At 32.0% G+C, this 18,041-nt stretch overlaps 2 protein-coding genes across 7 annotated transcripts; one reads left to right on the top strand and one right to left on the bottom strand.

The window, feature by feature from the left end:
• The first annotated feature begins 1,210 nt into the window (after nt 1-1,210).
• Nucleotides 1,211-4,696, top strand: CM2 (chorismate mutase 2). Of its 3 annotated transcripts, none has more exons than XM_068619962.2 (6): nt 1,211-1,586; nt 1,935-2,145; nt 2,978-3,064; nt 3,158-3,301; nt 3,827-3,919; nt 4,325-4,696. In XM_068619962.2, the coding sequence occupies exons 1-6, from the start codon at nt 1,297-1,299 to the stop codon at nt 4,565-4,567; spliced, it is 1,068 nt and encodes a 355-aa protein (XP_068476063.1). In that variant the 5' UTR covers nt 1,211-1,296; the 3' UTR covers nt 4,568-4,696. The 3 variants fall into 3 exon arrangements, with proteins under 3 accessions (XP_068476063.1, XP_090154904.1, XP_068476064.1); XM_090298778.1 differs by having other exon boundaries at nt 1,403-1,586; nt 1,819-2,145; XM_068619963.2 differs by having other exon boundaries at nt 1,447-1,586; nt 1,813-2,145.
• A 1,517-nt stretch (nt 4,697-6,213) lies between these two features.
• On the bottom strand, nt 6,214-17,617 carry LOC137816702 (ATP-dependent caseinolytic (Clp) protease/crotonase family protein). 4 transcript variants are annotated; one of them, XM_068619968.2, is made up of 15 exons: nt 17,257-17,606; nt 17,080-17,160; nt 16,929-16,997; nt 16,723-16,786; nt 15,525-15,604; nt 14,361-14,444; nt 14,180-14,264; nt 13,189-13,274; nt 12,983-13,104; nt 12,722-12,782; nt 10,013-10,111; nt 9,828-9,929; nt 9,713-9,754; nt 9,484-9,633; nt 6,214-6,701 (listed from the first exon to the last, which is right to left on the bottom strand). In XM_068619968.2, exons 1-14 carry the CDS (start codon nt 17,380-17,382, stop codon nt 9,523-9,525), a joined length of 1,212 nt encoding a protein of 403 aa, XP_068476069.1. In that variant the 5' UTR covers nt 17,383-17,606; the 3' UTR covers nt 6,214-6,701; nt 9,484-9,522. The 4 variants fall into 4 exon arrangements, with proteins under 4 accessions (XP_068476069.1, XP_090154890.1, XP_068476070.1 ...); XM_090298764.1 differs by having other exon boundaries at nt 6,214-6,671; nt 17,257-17,562; XM_068619969.2 differs by having other exon boundaries at nt 6,214-6,659; nt 17,257-17,562.
• Nucleotides 17,618-18,041: the final 424 nt, after the last annotated feature.

Below are 18,041 nucleotides of genomic sequence, written 5' to 3'. Positions count from 1 at the left end.
ACTTATTGGAAAATATGAATAGTGAATTATTTCACATCTAACAATTTTGACAAACACGCTTAAAATTTGAAAATATTTCCGGCTTACATTGTTAAAACTAATTTTTCCGCCAATACATTATATTTTTTTAGTTCTTTTGACCTTTTTTACTTTCAAATTAAGATTAATTTATGTACTAATTTAATCTTTGGTCTTTACATTTTTTTATTTGGAAACCAATTCCATAAAAAAATAAAGAAGAAGGAAGATTTTCATTTTCTTATCTTTCAAATTTTTCATTTTCTAATTTTTTATTTTAGATGTTATAATATTTTATACAATAATACACAAAAATAGTAAGTGTTCCTGTTAGGGATATGAAACTTAGATAACTATTGAGAAGTTTCGTCTTCGTCCTTCCTATCGGTCGGTTGACCTATACCTCAACTTACTCCTTCAGTCTTTCTCTACTTCTTTGGGTTTCGGTTGCTTGATCACTCGACCTCCTGGGGATGCAGAATGGGAGTACCTAAAGAAGACACTCTGATGCAAGTCAACAAGGGATGTTCGACACTCGAATGTCATAGTACAGTAATTAATAATGTACATACTTTTTTGGAATGTGTGCTATTTATATTATTTGAATGGTCTTACCTTATTTGGCAGGATTAATGAGGTGGGTCGTACTTAGATGTGTATTACCTAATGCTTAATTATGATTTAACTTTACTGACCTTGATTGAACGTTAATGAAACAAAGGTATCGGTCGACCTTCATGAACGTGTATCATTAGGTCAGCCAAGTTGTGGAAGCCTAGTACAATAAATATTGAAGCTATTAATTGACATTTATCTTCTTATTCTTAAAAATGCTTATGATCTTTTAAAATTATTTTTATTATTTAATATTGTAATATGTTGTTACACAATTTTTTAAATTTCATTTTTTCAAAAGATAACTAGTAAACTTGGAAATCATAATGGAAAAAGAGTTGAAACAATTTTAATTATATTTCTCTTTTCTTTTTTCACCAAATACTTATACTTTGTCATTTTATTATGTGTTACTTTATATACTTTTAACTTGTTTAAAAGTCGCATGATAATCACTTTTTTTTAATTAACAATGTCAAAAATTATCCATTGGAGATGCATTTTCAAAGTTTTTACCAAAAGTCAACACTTTAAAATGGATTCAATTTTAACTACCTATGGAATTGATAGGGTTCTAGAACAAGAGTTTCATCTATTAAAAAATCCAACACTTTTAAGTGGGTCCCACATAAATACATGAATTCTTAAGAGTTAAGAAGGGACATGGGTGTGGGACCCACATGTTTGTTGGGGTGTGGCAAGTTCCAACTTGGAAGGAAATGGCAACAAGACCAACCCTTTAAACCTACACCAATCTACGCAATGCAACACCAACACATCACGTTCTTCTTTTTTTTATTCCCTTCACTGCTATTTATTAATCCCTTATACCCTTTATCTTCCTCTCTCTCATTTTTGTGTTATAGATTGCATAAACCTCAAAAGGAGTCTCTAATTACAATTCAATTCCAATCCCCACAACCCCACTTCATTTCCTGCACCTTAATTTCAAGGTACGTTCTTTTTCCACCATTTGACTTTTTCTACAATGCACAATCTGTCTTTTTGGTTTGGGATGTCAAACATGTATATGGATATTGTGATATATGTAAAATGAAATTTTGAATCGTATGATTAAATGGGTTGCGCTGAATTTGACTTTTAAGTTATTATATTACCCGTGTTGGTATCTCCTTGTACTATATAATGTCAGCACAATCATCATTTGTTTCATATCAGAATCAGAATCAGAATCAGAATCATAATCTTGGTGTTTCAATTTCAACTTCTTGGGTTGATGATATGATGCATCGGTTTCCATTGGTGATTCTTGTGTTGACAATATGTGCCGTGAGATGCAGAATGGCCAAAGCAGAAGAAAAAGTGTACACTCTGGCTTCGGTGAGGGAGAATTTGATTAGGCAAGAGGATACCATCATTTATGCTCTCATTGAGAGAGCCAAGTTTCCTTTCAATTCTCACACCTATGATGAGAAGTATGCTCAAATCCCTGGCTTTTCTGGCTCATTGTTTGAATTTGTTGTTAAAAATACAGAGGACATTCAAGCTAAGGTACTATTCGTTACTATTACCTTATTCTTAGCTTGTTTGTTTATGTTGTCTTGTTTTGTGCTGGGTTGTCAGATTATGTCGTTATAATGGTATTGTGACAGTGATAGTGCATCTGAATGGATGGCATGTGCTTTTCTTTCAATGAATTTGGCATATTCTTTTTTCTTGAGATTGTAGGTGTGTGCAAATGGATGTTAAAATAATATCATTGAAATATGCTTGTGATAATCAACTTGTTTGAAAACTTTTCAGAAATAAGGATTTGGAAGCTATACCTATTAGCTTCTCAATAAACATAAAAAAAATCACACCTGAGATGTGGAACCATATAACCAAGAATAGGAATCTAGCATCAAGATCAGAGAGTTAAAGACCCGTGTTGAATACTACTTAGAACACCAAATTTCTCAGACAAAACATTCCTAGTAGCATGCTAACCCAGGCAGTTAATTTGATTATCAGTTTTGGGATCTTAATTTTAATTTTATGTACTTCTTTTTATTGTTGAAAGAAAAATGTGGATGAAAGGATAAGTTGATTTTGTAAGTCATTGCAAAATCCAGTCTCTTCTTACTCTTATCTTAGGTGAAAAAAAAAGGAGGGGCATCTCTCATAATGTGATGCCCTTGTACTTTTCTTTTAACAAGATGGAACTTCTGTAGAACTTTTTCAAGATGAGAGGTATCTGTAGAATTTTCTGCTTCTGATATGAGTTATGACCATCATAATACTGAATCTCTGCTAGTCATCAGCATGTGTTGTTCTTATTTTCCGTATTCTGTTTTATGCATTTGAAAGAATGTTAGGTCTAAAATAATAGGGTGAATTACAGGCTGGAAGATACACAAACCCTGAAGAAAACCCCTTCTTCCCTGAAAATTTACCACCATCAAGTGTGCCATCTTACCCCTTCTCACAGGTAATTCAGTCATGTGATACCATTTTCCAATTTCCACAATTCATGAAATTTAGATGATAAAGGGTCACTCTGTTAACTTAATTCCATCTTTAGTTTTTGCATCCTGGAGCTGCTTCAATTAACATAAACAAGTCCATCTTGAAAATGTATTTCAAAGATTTACTTCCATCTCTTGCTACTCCGGGTGATGATGGCAACTATGCGGAAACTGCTGCTGCTGATCTTTCATTAATGCAGGTAATATATGCTCTGATGTTCTTTAGGAGCATGTTTATGAATGAGTTTATGTAGAACTATCTTTGCAGTTTAACTTTTGTGGAAAGCAATCTCAACTCAACTATTGTTTCGTGTTTGTACTTTAAGCCATGTTTAGATAAACTGATCACTAAATACTAATAGGATAATAAAATGAATCAAACTTTTTCCATTCCATAACTTAAAATCAAATCTGATAACATTTTTGTTATCGGTGACATAAGCTACAAAAAGTAGATTCTGTGACTTTTCCTGCTTTGGACGTGTAAACAGGGAGATACATGCATTAGAAACACAGATGCAATCACACAATTATACACCAAACCAAGTAGTTTTTAGAAAGGTTAAATGAAAGTTTTCTGCAAAGTTATTTTACACAAGTTGATTTCAATTTACATGTGCTCGTTAAGAAGTTTATCCAAACGTAGCCTTTTTGTCTAACTTGATAATTTGCTAGCTCCTAAGTTAGTAATGATTCTGACAGTTCATTCTATAAAATATTTGCAGGCTATCTCAAGAAGGATTCATTATGGAAAGTTTGTAGCTGAGGTGAAATTCAGGGATGCTCCTCAAGACTATGAGCCTTTAATTCGAGCCAAGGTGTGTGGATTGCTTTGTGTTGTGTTGGCTTGGCTTATTTAGTTCCATGATTTCCATCATTCATATATAGTTTGAGTTTTGGCCTACTCAATTCCACATAACTGAAATATAATACAAGGGTTATTTCCATTTACACACTTTAATTTGGTTATACTGCAGTCAATGTAAGATCTTGAACACACCCTTATACCGAGTTCTAGTACTAAATATCTTGAATGTAAAGTTTGTAAGATTGAACATCCAAGAATGAACTGATGATAACTTGAAAACAAGTGACCTGATTAGCTTATTAACAATAGTTAGAAGATGGTGTAATCTCCAATACCTTGTTATATTTCATATAATTTTCTTTGTTTTCATTCTACCTTCGATTTTGTTTGAAATGTACAGCCTATATTTTTGCAGGATAGCGAAGGTTTGATGAAATTGTTGACATTTCCTAGCGTTGAAGAGACAGTGACGAAGAGGGTTGAAAAGAAGGCCACAGTGTTTGGTCAGGAAGTAAGTCTTGACAGTGAAAATGATGGCATTGTAAAGACTAAATTAACTCCAACATTGGCTTCTGCTTTGTACAAAAATGGGGTGATACCTCTTACCAAGGACGTTCAGGTTGAGTACCTCAAGCGCCGTCTGAATGAAGGCATTTGAATCCAGTTAGAATTTGTAAGAACCAAAGATTAATATGATAGGTTCAGTTGATTAAGCTCTTAGTTAAGTCATCCTTCATTGCCAATTTCATGTTACTCTTGATTCAGAAAGAAATGTTATTTCAGTTTCGACATTTTCCATCATGAAGTTATTAGAAATCATGAATTTTGATGGATTCCTTTTATGTTTAAAGATGAAGATAAATTTGGCTATATGATGACCAGACTTTTTGAAGAAGTAAACTAAGCTTAGACTTTCATGAAAGTCTATTTTATTTGGTTAAAAACTCAGGTCTTAGGTTATTTAAATAATCTTTTAAACCTAACCGATCAACCTATTTAAGTGAATACATTTTTATTGTATTGTTATTTAAACTTATTATAATATTATAAAATTATTAAACATTTATTTATTGTTTGATTTGTTGACTTCAAAAAATATATTTTCAAACTAGAATATCAACCCATTTCTTGGTGTGGTTTATCATGGCTATGAGAATACTCCAATGCAGACTAATTCACACTTTAATAATCTTGAAATTGAGACAATGTGTACACGATAGCATGTTTTTTTTATAATTGACAGTATTCTTCTAAACTTGCAAGAATTATTTTAAAAAAAGTAAATGAATTAAATCACGTAAATGGTTTTTTAAGTGGATTAAATCAGATTCTAAAAAATATAAAAGGTCAGAGTGAATTTTGTTTTTGAAATTCATCTATATCATGCCCAACCAAAATAGTCATTTGTTGAAATTCAATAAAAAAAATATTTAAATTTTCAATTTTATTTTTGGTATGACAAATTTAGTAAAAGATTGCAGAAAACTATATTCCATTATAAAAATAACTATTAAAATCATATATAATTTTTTTGTACTAAAGGTTTAATATATTTATTTTATTTATTCAAAACTAAAATAAAACCAAATTAATTATTTATAAATATAATTTTTAAGATGTTAATGAAATATTAATTTTTCCCTCTTTATAATAATGTATGGAGAGGATTAATTTTAGGAAGACAAGATATCCATAAGGAGAGTCAAAGACAACTTTATGATTATAACTATGCGCAAAGGGAGCGCCAAGAACCACATGCGCCGTTTACAGTTTAAAAAAAAAAAGTATGATCGTGAGAGGAGATGGAAAAGGTGTAGTAAAAATATATCAGGTACACTGCAGTCCAACAACTAATTATTCTTTAAATATCTACTATTTTACCTCCTTATAGAATTTTTTTGCTGTCTTACTACAGTACTAAGAACCATTAAACATTTGCTGTAACTCGCTTCATCGCCTTTTAAATAATGAATCCTAATTGATGATTTAATGTGATGGAGATCTGTTTTAGTGTTGAGTTGGGATAGTGTACCAAAAACAAGTTTGTTGAGAGAAAAAATTGATCGAGATCACCATAGTGCCTTTTTGTCCCTTTTTTCCCGGGGCATTCTATTAAGGGCAAGAGCTCAGAGTGGGTAGTTTTCTAAAAATAGATATTTAAGGTTTTCTACAACTAGACATATATTAGAAAAAGCATCTGGTCCCAATGTGAATAATCAGTTTAAATGAAAAAATTATTCAACTTTTGGTACTGAAAATCTATGCTAAATTTGACTGTAAAATTTTAGAATAAATTAAAAAGGGTTCATAATAAATTATCTTCTATAAACTTGATAAGAAATCTTCCAAATTACACTCTAATTAAACAAGTAGTTAGAGGTGTTTACTCAAACGCATTCCAGAGAGTAGACATTGTCTTCCTAGGCATTGGTCATGGCTTCGCTTCAAACTTACAAGGAAATATTTTGTTAGTTTCATTGCATGACCGGGCCCCTGATTGAGGGTTTTCAGTATACGAACAGCTAGGATTTCAATATAACTTAAATGAAAGTAAACAACGAAAGAAACATATATGATCCGTTCACTTGTATTGTGAACCAACGTTAAAGTACACTACACATCCAAGGACAATGATAATTTCTAACATTGGAAGTTCATCCGATAACCCAACAGATAGTCAGACAAGAACCTTTGATGGCGAAAGTTTGGTCGAAGCAGGCGAATGCGACAGTCCATGGTGCATCTGCCAACTGCATCAACGCCTCTTTATCCGGAATTGTTTATAAACAAATCTACAGTAGATATATAAATCACTGCATGACTTGCGAAAAGACGTAAAAATGCATATAATTTTATAAAAATGTTTACACACCACCTAGTAACCGATTATCAGCATAAAGCGTGCATTTATAAATTTTCTGTCCTCCTAGTAACCACTTGTATTTAGGGATAGATAACAAGTTGAAACTTCCAAGGGAGACTATTACGAGTCCCCCCACTTTAAGTAGCATGCACATCAAGCTTACTTGATGTGTACTTCAGCCCTTATGCTTTGTTTGGTCAAGAGTGAAAAATGGAGAATTGACTTGAATGCTATGGTTGTTTCTGTACATTTACTGTAGTCGAATAAAGATTTGTGGAAGGATTTGTGTTTGTTTCTATAGATTGGCAGAGATTTGTTAGAAGAAAAAATGCATTGATTGCTTGAAATGTGTTCTTTACATATAAGTAAAGAAACTTCACAAAACAAAGGAGAAAAACACGTAACATCTATTTTTTCTACTTTGTCCATAGTTCATTTTTTAATTTTTAAAACATAACCAAATTTTAAAAATAAAAAGATAAATAAATTTACATAATTTTCAATTCTAAAAAATAAATTTATGAATGTAAAAATATAAATATTTTATTATATGTATTTATAATAAAAAATATTTTTTACAATTAAATATTTTAATTAACTCAAATCTATACAAAAAAAATCTTATATTTTATTATTTAAATATTTTTAAAAATAAGAATAAAATTCTAAACTTATATTTTACATATTTTAAAAATCTTCTTACGACCATCATATCACTCAAAAACTATAATAATCTTTTTTCACAAATTCATTCTAACATACCTTAAGCCAAACAACTTCATTTTTTATACTTTCTTCTTAAATCACTTCAAATTCACTCACTCAAATTTTTCCCAATCCAAACACAACCATAATGGGTTGAAAAGATAGTAAATAAAAAAGACAGTGAATTTGAATGGACATTTTATTAATTGATGTGATTGATATACTTTTAAGGTAATGACAAAATTGTCTTGAGGCGAGTTTTTAAAATATGAAAATTTTTATGTGAAAAAAAAATTCTTAAAAATATTATTTCTTATTTTCCAATAATTTTAAAAATGATTTAACTAATAAATAGATTTTTTTAAAAAAAACAAAATATCAAATATAGGGGTAAATTAGTAATAAATCAAATAAACCCTACAAATATACTCCTTTCTTTTCATCTCCCACTTCATTCTCTCTTTCAAAACTTTCCCTATAAATCATCATATATCCTTATAAATCACTAAAACCAAATACACAATTATGATAAATGATCTCAAAATCCTCACAAATAGTAAATGACTCTTACCAAACAAAGCATAAGTTCTCCTGTCCAGTGGACTAGACTTTTGTCTTTTGGATTAGATTTTCCTCTTTACTTAACAATTAGTACTTTCATTAAAATTGAACTACGGAAAGCAAAGATGACAGAAATAGGACTTAATAACCTATAAAATAAACCAGGCTAGATTAAAAAATAATAACATAAATTGAATCAGATTAATTTCTACCTGAACCGTTTTACCTGTGGCCCAAACTAAAACCGCGCCTACTTATGGACACACCTGTTTTTAAAAATTATTATTATAATTTAAAAAATTAAAAATAAAAGTGTTTTATTAAAAATGTACATGGGTTAAAATGTATACTACATCTAAAAATCAAAATTAATTTTCCTTGTGACTCAAATTTTGAAAAATAGGTATTTTTTTTTTACATTTTAAAATTTTAAAATTTTAAAATCATATTTTATTTTTTAAATCAAGTCAAAATTGGCCAAAACCAATTATTTTATAGGCAGGACCGACCTAGCTCAATTTTTCCCTTGGCTCATTGGAACAAACAGAACCGACCACACTCATTTCCCCACAAATTCTTCCTGCACCCAATACTTTGAAAAATACCAAAATTACCTTTTTCAGTTAGATTTTCATAAAATTTGTTTCCTAAATTGTTCAGAATATATAAATTTTGCATTTTGGCCCTGACCCATGGGGCTTTTGGTGACATTTTGCCCTTATGAGCTTTTTCTTATGTGGGCTTTTTGGCCCTATGGGTTTTTCGACACAACCCATGTGGATTTGAGCCAAGCTCTGTGGGCTGGGCCAAATTTACAAGTCTATTTGACACTCTTTCAACAACTGTTTCTTCCTGCACCTCCATATGTTCTTCACTCACCTACATAAATTTTCATATTTCCAAAAATGTCCCTTTATAATCTTTCGAATTACATAATCTAGAAGTCATTTTTTACATTCGTAATTAGCTTCCGAATTACATAATCCAAAAGTTTTTTCTAGCTTCCGAATTATGTAATTCGGAAACTTTTTTTCAAATAAGTGTCTGGATTACATAATCCAGAAGCTACTATCAAATCCAGACTTCCGAATTATATATTCCGGAATACCATTTTGGATTATGTAATCCGAAATATGGAGGTGGCATAAGAAGAATAAAAAAATATTTTCATGTTTTGTATTGGGTGTCAGAAGAACATTTTGAGGTACAGGAAGAAACAGTCCTTTCAACTAATGGACTAGACTTTTAGATTAGCTTATGCTTAAGTGCAAGCAATGAGAAAATTAGAAGGCGTACATTTTTAATGGAAGAGCGGTAGAAATTCAACCACCCCTCCCCACCAAATATATAAATGTGGGTTCTACATTTTTTATACCAATACAACAAACATATGTTAAATAGTTCTAATGAAGTTTAAGCACAAAATTAGAATTTATTTGCCTTACTCTTGCTAGTGAGGAGCATTGCTTGGAAGTATGGTAGTTTCACATGTAAGGTTCTCGCAAAGCCGTCGGTAGCATTAGTTCAGACTCTAACGGAGAGAAATAGTAGTCAACCATGTCCTCTGATATTTCTTTTAAACTAGGTGGATCCCACTGCAATTTTGGGAATGAAATGCTTCAGATAACTTCCCACCATAGGTATTTAACAGACGCATAGATAAAATAGATATACCTTTGGTGCGAAATCTTTATCAACCATTCTTGCTCGAACACCCTGCATGAATGAGTAAAGTAAAATAAAAAAGAAAATTAAATTGTTTACGGAAAAGATACAGAGAAATCATTACCTCGAAGAAATCGGAGGAGACATTCTTAGAAATTCCATGTAGGGAAATACGGTACTCACGTACAAGACATTTATCGAGAGTTTCAAATCTACCTTCACGTATCTAGATTAAGTAGAGAAGGAGGTAAATGCAAAAGACAAAGACCTTTAAAGGGAAATTAACATGCAAGGGAAATGTAAACTCACAGATCGTAAAATAACTTTTAAACTCAATGGGGAGGCTTCTCTTATTCTCCTTAGAGCAGTCGAACACCAATTGTCACAAGACTCGACAGCCTCTTTCTCCTGACGGAATAACATTTCATTTTGAAAAGGTAAAGCAAAGTATCAAAAAGCAGTGTAATTAAGCACCAGATGAAGAAAAACATCAAAAAATTCATCACCTCTTTCTTCTAACGAAATCAGAAATGTTCAGTTAACTGCCTACTTTTCTGCCTATATTGCTTTAATTTATTTTTTTTTGGGTTAGGGAGCCCCCATTACTTTATGAAAAAGTTTCAATAAGGTTCCTTCTTCTGAAATCACTATTTTCAGTATTTTGATGACAGGGAGCTGGTAAAAGATAAAAACAGATACCATGGAGTGTGGATCAAGATACCATCAATATTGAAATTTCGTTATGTAAGAACCCAAAATGCTTATGTATTGCCTGTATCTTTTATGTCGGCTTGGTGTTCCCATTACCTTCTTCAACTGAAGACTGGAACATAGAAAGGAACCAAATTCTTGTTATTTTGACTTGGCTACAGACAAGTTATGACACTCAGATGGGCTTCCCAAAGAAGCCACAACTTCTAAGGGTTGCAGATACGGGAAGGGCTTTGATTTGAGGTGTTGATTCTGTGAAATTGGACAAGTGTTGAAGGGTGAGCATGATTAAAGATTTTGTCAGTTTGCGCATTCCAAATTCTAACTATTTCTCAGGAAAGTTAAAAGTGTGCAGCTTAAAGTTGGTGAAGTCAACAAGTGGACTTGTAAATAAATTCAGTTTGATGTTATTCTACATGCTACATATAAGGTTGAAAACCGTCATTTTACTTCAAGATTTTATTTTGACTTACTAATTTATTTATTTCCTTATCTTTCTCTTCATAACTAAAGAAGGAAACCCATCAACCTCCCCTTCCTGATTTATGTTGAGCATTGTAATAGTCTTGCAGCTCTTCTGCAAAACTCATTCTTGTCCTCATGTCATGATGGAATGACAAAACTAGAATTTTGCAAATGGTTAAATGTTATGAATGAAGTGATACCTGCATGAGGTAGAGAAGAACAAGAGTATATTTGTGTAATTGCAACAGTGAAAGTGCAAATCATTTTAGCAAGAATTCAAGTTTTCTTAAGATCAAAACATGTTGATGTGCAATATCACTGGGTGCATGACAGTTTGGATCTAAGCAAAGCAACAGCAACTTGAAAAAATCCATACTAATGAAAATAGTACAGATATGATGACCAAGTCCTTATCAAATGACAAGTATGAATTTCGTAGAAGAGCAACAGGCCTACTAGAGCCCTTAACCCTCCACCTAAATTAGGAGGGGGAGAGGGATGAGTTTCCCTCAGTAGTGGTGAAAAGAAATATAAGGAAATAAAATAATAAGTAAAAACAAGACATTTTACAAGAAAACAACAAAGAGTATTTAGCCAATGTTTTTGTTCATTGGCTACAAATAGAAAAGCTAGTCTATTCAAATATAGCTACAAATAAGGAAGACTGACTTTAAAAGCTAATGTTTTTGTTCATTTTGGTATAACTTCATAGAAACCAAAACAGGAGAATTTTGAGAGAAAGAGAACCTCATTTCAAGAGAGATAATCCTTTTGAGTGAGAAAACAAAAGAGTATTTAGCCACCATATTGGTGAGATTAGTATTATTGTATTCACACAATAATTTTAGTGGAAGATATTTTTATTATCTCACTGTGATTACACAGTGTGTGGGAAAAGATAAGTCTAGGGATAATAAATTAGTTTTTGGCCTTGTTGTATTAGGTATTTTCATTTGTTATCTTTTCCAGCACCTAAGTCCTAGAGCGAGTAGCATGGGATGCTTAGTGCTTGTAATAGAGTATCAATTTGAGTATTCCCCGTGAGTTGGGTTCTCCCCCTCCCCCCTTAAAGCAAGCTCTTATGATTGGATTTTCCAAGTGTTTCGATGTTTATCAATTGGTATCAGAGCTAGTATTTGTTTTCACGGAAAAATGAGAAAGTTGAATGAAGTGTAAGAGAGTGAGTCATTGAGATGTAAGTTCTCAGCGGCAGTGTTATGACAGGGGTTTGACTATTGCGGAGTGTGTAAATCCTAAATTTAGTATGAGATGCTGAGTAGAATGTTAAGTGTTTGGTTCTCTCACCTTAACAGCTAACTTTTAAGTGGGTCGGTTCCCCAAGTGATCGGGTGCATTTCAGTCTTATTTTATATGCTCACATTTTATACTTTATTGTCTTATATGCTCAATTATGATATAAATAATTATTACTGGGTGCTTTTGAGTCTCATTTTATATGTTTCACTTCTAATACTTTATTGTCTCCTACTATATGCTGAATTATGATATAAAGAATAATTATTATACTAATAATTGGTCACATTTTTTATGGTTATTAATCATAATCATAAACTTTTACGTGTTAGATTTAATCAGTGCAATGCTTACAAGTTCGCTGATACAAAAATGCTTGCTTCAGTAAATTTTGCCAGGAAACAGAAAACCAAAAAACAGACACTTGAGGATGAAAAAAATTAGAAAAAAGGCTAAGAGATTAATTTTTCCCTCAGCTCATTCGTGTATAAATAAATATATATACATGGATCAAAAGATATTAATTATTTTTTAATTTAACTCTCTGGACTCACGAAAGATAATATAGAGATTTAATACAATTCTTACCAAAGCTTCAATAATTTCTTCCACAGTGTCGTGACTGAAACATCTGTCAATAGTATCAATCCTGTGCCAAGAAAGAAACACTCAGAAGCTGAAAATTAGTTCAAATTACAATCTTAGAATTCTATATTCAGTAGTCGCTGTGTAGTTCTTAGATTCATTTCTGTTTTCTACATATTCATGACACCCTTTCTCCAAAAAAAAATATATACATAGAAATCAAAGACCCAAAAAGGAAATATGGACAAGCTTGTTCAACACTACCTGTGAAGGACACTGCTCTTATCTGGATAAACAATATCACCATACTGTGCAAGGGATGCCTCCACAACAGAAGGTTCATCTGTGATTAGTTTACCGAGGCGTTCTTCAAGCATAGCAAGCCTCTGTCAGGAGAAGACAAATACAGTAAGCAAAACAAGAGTAGGCCAAAAGATAAAACAAAGGCACAAAAACAGAGAAAAGCATACAGCATTTAGTGAATAATGAGTAGCAAGGCCGCAGGCCATCATTTCAACACCATTAAGCTTATCTCCGGTAAGGGCCAAGTATTCCCCTGTATAAATAAATAAATTTCTCGGAATCATTTTCTGGTTTACTGCAAAGACTATAAGTAAAAGTTTAAAACAATAGTTAAATCAAGAATATCCCAATGATCTTGAAAGAAAATGATTGTATAAATATTCAGTATGAAATATTTTCTTGTAAAGTCAATACGAGATATGCAGGGGGTTAGAGTAAGGGAATCTTAACTCCATGTCTAGAGAAGATAAGATTTTTCATACATAAAATATTTGCAACCACAAAAATCAATTAGCTTTGAGAAGAAAATATAATATTAGAAATAATAAAAGAAATAAAGAATATGAAAACAAGAATAATTTGGTCATAATAACATCTGTTTAAACATTCTATGGGAAATTTGAACAGATACTATGTATGTGCCATATCAAATACTCTTCCGTATGAAAAATAATTGGTGTATCTAGTCCGATAAAATAAGAAAAATATATTTATCCCGAAATTTGAACTCTCAAACTATATTTTATTGGAAATATAAAAATTCAAAAAAAAAATCAACTTATGTCACTGATTCTGTATCTTGTCCATACTAATCAGGGAAGTTTACAGCAATAAATCTATCACTTTGTCCAATTTCTGGACCAGTTCTAAACCTAAGGATATATAATGCAGAAACCATTCAAAAGTTTAATAACTGAATTGATCTAAAAGGAATTGGGTTCTTTTAGAGAAAATGAAAATTATCTTCCAGTAAATATTTTCTACAAATATTTCTCCTCAACTTTGTGTAGTTTAACTTAATCAGGAGGACTAGTTCATGATTTCTGTTCCAATGTCTTTTAAATGATACATTAATATAATTATATCTTTTGGTAAAATGAATATAAAAAGTGTTACACAGGAGTCCAGCTCAAAAATAGCATGCAAAATGTATATTACCCAAGTAGCCAGGTAGGCGAGACAAAATATAAGAAGCTCCAGCATCTGGGTGGAAACCTATTTGAGCCTCCGGGTGAGAAAAAAACTGAAATGATTAAGCAGAAAAAGGTTTAGCTGCCTGCATTTATTGCACTCAGAAAACAATTTATTGAGTGAATGAACTTATGAAGAAATCACATACAGTTTTATCCGTTACCACACGGAACATCCCTGGTAGAGAAATTCCAGATCCACATCCCATTGTTATTCCATCCAAAATGGCAACCTGCATAAATGCCCACAAGATCATCATTAAGGTATTGAAGAAGCTTTGGAAGTTAAGAAACACATGCAAAATTCATCATATAGAGAAGACAACTATTGTAACCCATTACTGTGATAATATTCATAACGTTACAGTAGATGACAATATTCACATTCATAATGAATATATGAGGAAACTAACTACTCTAATCATCTTGCTAGTTGCTTTAAATTCTACACAAATAGGTGTGTTTAATGCTTCATCTTATTTCAATTTACAGGAGTTGTTTTAACCATGAAGAAATTTAAAGTAGACTCTTACTAAATCTTCTCTTTTTCATAGCCTCTTTTTTCCAGTAATAGATTGCATTTGTACCATTACTATAGAAATTCACTCATGCCTATGTACGTATCATAAAATTATTTGTGCTAAACTTATTAAAGGTTAAGCTTACTTTAAATTTATTTGAAAAAAGGTTAAATATATTCGTTAGTCTCCACATCTACACTAATGGGAAATTTTCAATAGGTCTTGTAATTGGGATAAGATAAGGAAGGCTGATTCAGTAAGCTTCACATATGAATCGAGGGACAGAGAGGGGAATGGCAAGGCAAAAATTGTTGATTGACTGATGTGAGAGAGCTGAGAACAGAAAATGCCAGACCGTGGTTTCATCACTTTGACGGGCAGGAAACATGTAAAGGGAGGATGTAAGATATTATATTATATCTAAAAGTGGGCCCTAGTTATGCAAGAGACCAGAAGATTAATGTCATTTGGCTTTAAAATTGCTATGGAGGCAGACTCGCCAACTCAGCTCTGAGTGAGTTTGAGCATTCCCACCAGGTTTATCCAAGTTCACCAAGAAACAACTTCACAACTTCTTCAGCTCAATTAGCAGCAGACAACTTGTAAACTCGTAATTTGGACAAGTTTACATGTTAACACTGTAGCTTAACAACCATGCATAGCATTATCAATATTGGTCCACTGGAGAGTGAAGAACATAAGCAAAAAGAATTATGATAGGTATATATCAATTCCTCAACCCAGAGTACTCAATATCTCAACTAAAACACTATGCAATAATTCAAAACTTACATGTGGTTTAAGATAAGTCCCCTGAAGATATACAAATGAATATAATGTTTTGAAAAACTGTTCAGCTTCGTCAGCATTTCCTGCTCATTATAAAATTAAAAATGTCATCATTGACAAATGTCAAAGGCACTCTGATGAATAAGCAACTGAAAATTATAAGTGACCAAAACTAATTACAGATCATGATACTGACATGACTGCCTTAATCTGCAACCCATCTGATCATAATTCATTACTATAAGAGTATCTTCAGAAATATTTTTTTACCAAAATTAGGGACCAATAAACCAAAGCACGTGAACCTCTCACCACCACCTTGCAGTAGGACTCAGTCTGAATGTGATTCAGGAGTCCTATGTCGAAATAATAGTTTTGTTTTTCAGTAAACAAATTTTATTAAAATGAAAACAAAAAATTAAAACAGAAACGAGGACAAGATAAACTTCAGGCAGTAAAAATGAAAATGAAAAGACTTGAGGTACAGAGGCCATTAGCATAGAAGAGTGATGTAGTCCCTCTGCGTCATCTAACTAAACACACACACAGGTAGAAGATGTTGATATTAAAGAAAAACAACATCATTTAGATGAAGACAAAAAGTAACAAACAGCCCTTCACATTCCACACAAGGAATTGATACATACATATAAAAACATATATTACGCCTCCACTCCTTAAAATAACCAAATCAACTTACTACGTCATATTTTTTTTATCCAAAACAACAAGCACGCACTAACCCTATATTCAAAACAGATTTTCGAAAGCTACTTAATAACTTTTTTTTTATATAGAGCTTGGAAGATGACAAGTATAACTTAAAATGGTGATGTGCTTGTCAGTAGAACTATAGTCTCTAAAACATAAGAAAAGTTACAAACCGTAATCGGATAAATTACTCAGTGAAAATTATTGACATGACTTGATATATCCAGTTGAAAGATTGAATAAAATAGAGAAAACAGTTTATGCAGTGGCAGTGCAACATTATCATGTCAGCCAATAAATAACAAATTATTATGCTTGATACGTTTGCTGACTTTTGTAATCACTACCTCAAAATTCATATCTACCATCATTTCTGATTGATTAGCAGAGTACAAATTTTCATATTGAGTGTGCGTAGAAATTAAACTAAAGAAACTAAAAAGACAATATACTTGCTACGTAATAAATAAAATATTAATATACCACTCACCTTCATTGAGTGTGTGATACAGCCTAAGAACATCTGAACCAGAACAGAAAGCTCTGCCACTACCCTTCAAAGCATACAATATAGCAACTCAAACTCAACAGAATGACCAATATCCATAAACATAGTAAAAAGAAAATTATGAATTACAATATCATTATGTCGTTTAGTTCAATGGCAACTTATTGGCGTGAAAACAACAGTGATACCTTCATCAAAACAAAGCCAATATCAGAGTTCTCTTCCCACGAATCGTACAGCCTCTTCAATCGAGCCACCTGCGAAATGAAAACGACTCGGCGTTTACCTCAGAGGAACATACTCAAAACACGAAAAGAGAAAGGAAAAACGACGCCGTACCATTGAAGAATTCAGCGAATTCAGAGAAGAAGGCCTGTTGAGAATAGCTGCTCGCGATTTCACTCTTCCTTCGACTAGAATCTGGAATCCAACAACGACGTCGTGAATTGAAAAATTAAAACGCAAAAAAAAACGAAACGAAGAGAAAGCGCACACAAGAAATGTGAGTCATGTGACCTGCTCCTGGGAATCACCATCGTCGTGCACTGCGTAATTTGGTTGAGCAGAGAAAGCTCGATGCTGAGAATAGAGAGTGCGAAGTGAGGTCCTAGTTTGCGGTAGCAGAGCTTTGAGTCTCTGCATCTTCGATTCACTTTCTGGTTCCTTGTTTTTGCGTGCAGACAAGGTGTTTGATATTTGAACTGTGTAGTGTTATTCGTATATCAAGCTCGAGTCCTGAAGTTGAAGAACGCTTTTCCCTCCGCAACCCACTTAGAACTGAGTGGGTTTTAGAGGCCCATATACGTAACCTGAATTGTACTTAGGGTTTGTTTGGGGACAAATTTTTCCTACATATCAATTTCAATAACAAAAATACTCCTACGAAATAGTGAAAATAACCTTAGATAAATGTGTGAATAAAAAATTCTTTCAATTTTTTTTTTCAGAATATATTTTTAGATTTAAATTTTTGGAACACGTTTCTTAATTTCGAAAATTCTTTTTTAGAATGTATTTTTAATTTTGTGTTCATATTTTTTTTAATGTATTTTCTGTATTTCGAATTTTTTAATTTTTAAATTGTATTTTTGAATTCTGGATTTTTAAATCTAAAATAAAAAATAGTTTTAGAAAATTTGAAAAATGATAGGGTGTTGAAATTGATATGGTGCTGGAAAAATTTGCCTTGTTTGGGTTACTATCGCTTTCTTTTTCTGGCCCAAAAATAAATAGTGACACTCTATTTTATTTAAAAAGTATAATAATGAATAAGAAATAGCATAACAATCATATTGAAGAAG

This window comes from Phaseolus vulgaris, chromosome 1 (assembly GCF_051622355.1).
Source record: "Phaseolus vulgaris cultivar YP4 chromosome 1, ASM5162235v1, whole genome shotgun sequence".
NCBI lineage: Eukaryota > Viridiplantae > Streptophyta > Magnoliopsida > Fabales > Fabaceae > Phaseolus > Phaseolus vulgaris.
This window is presented reverse-complemented; position numbering and strand designations above follow the sequence as displayed.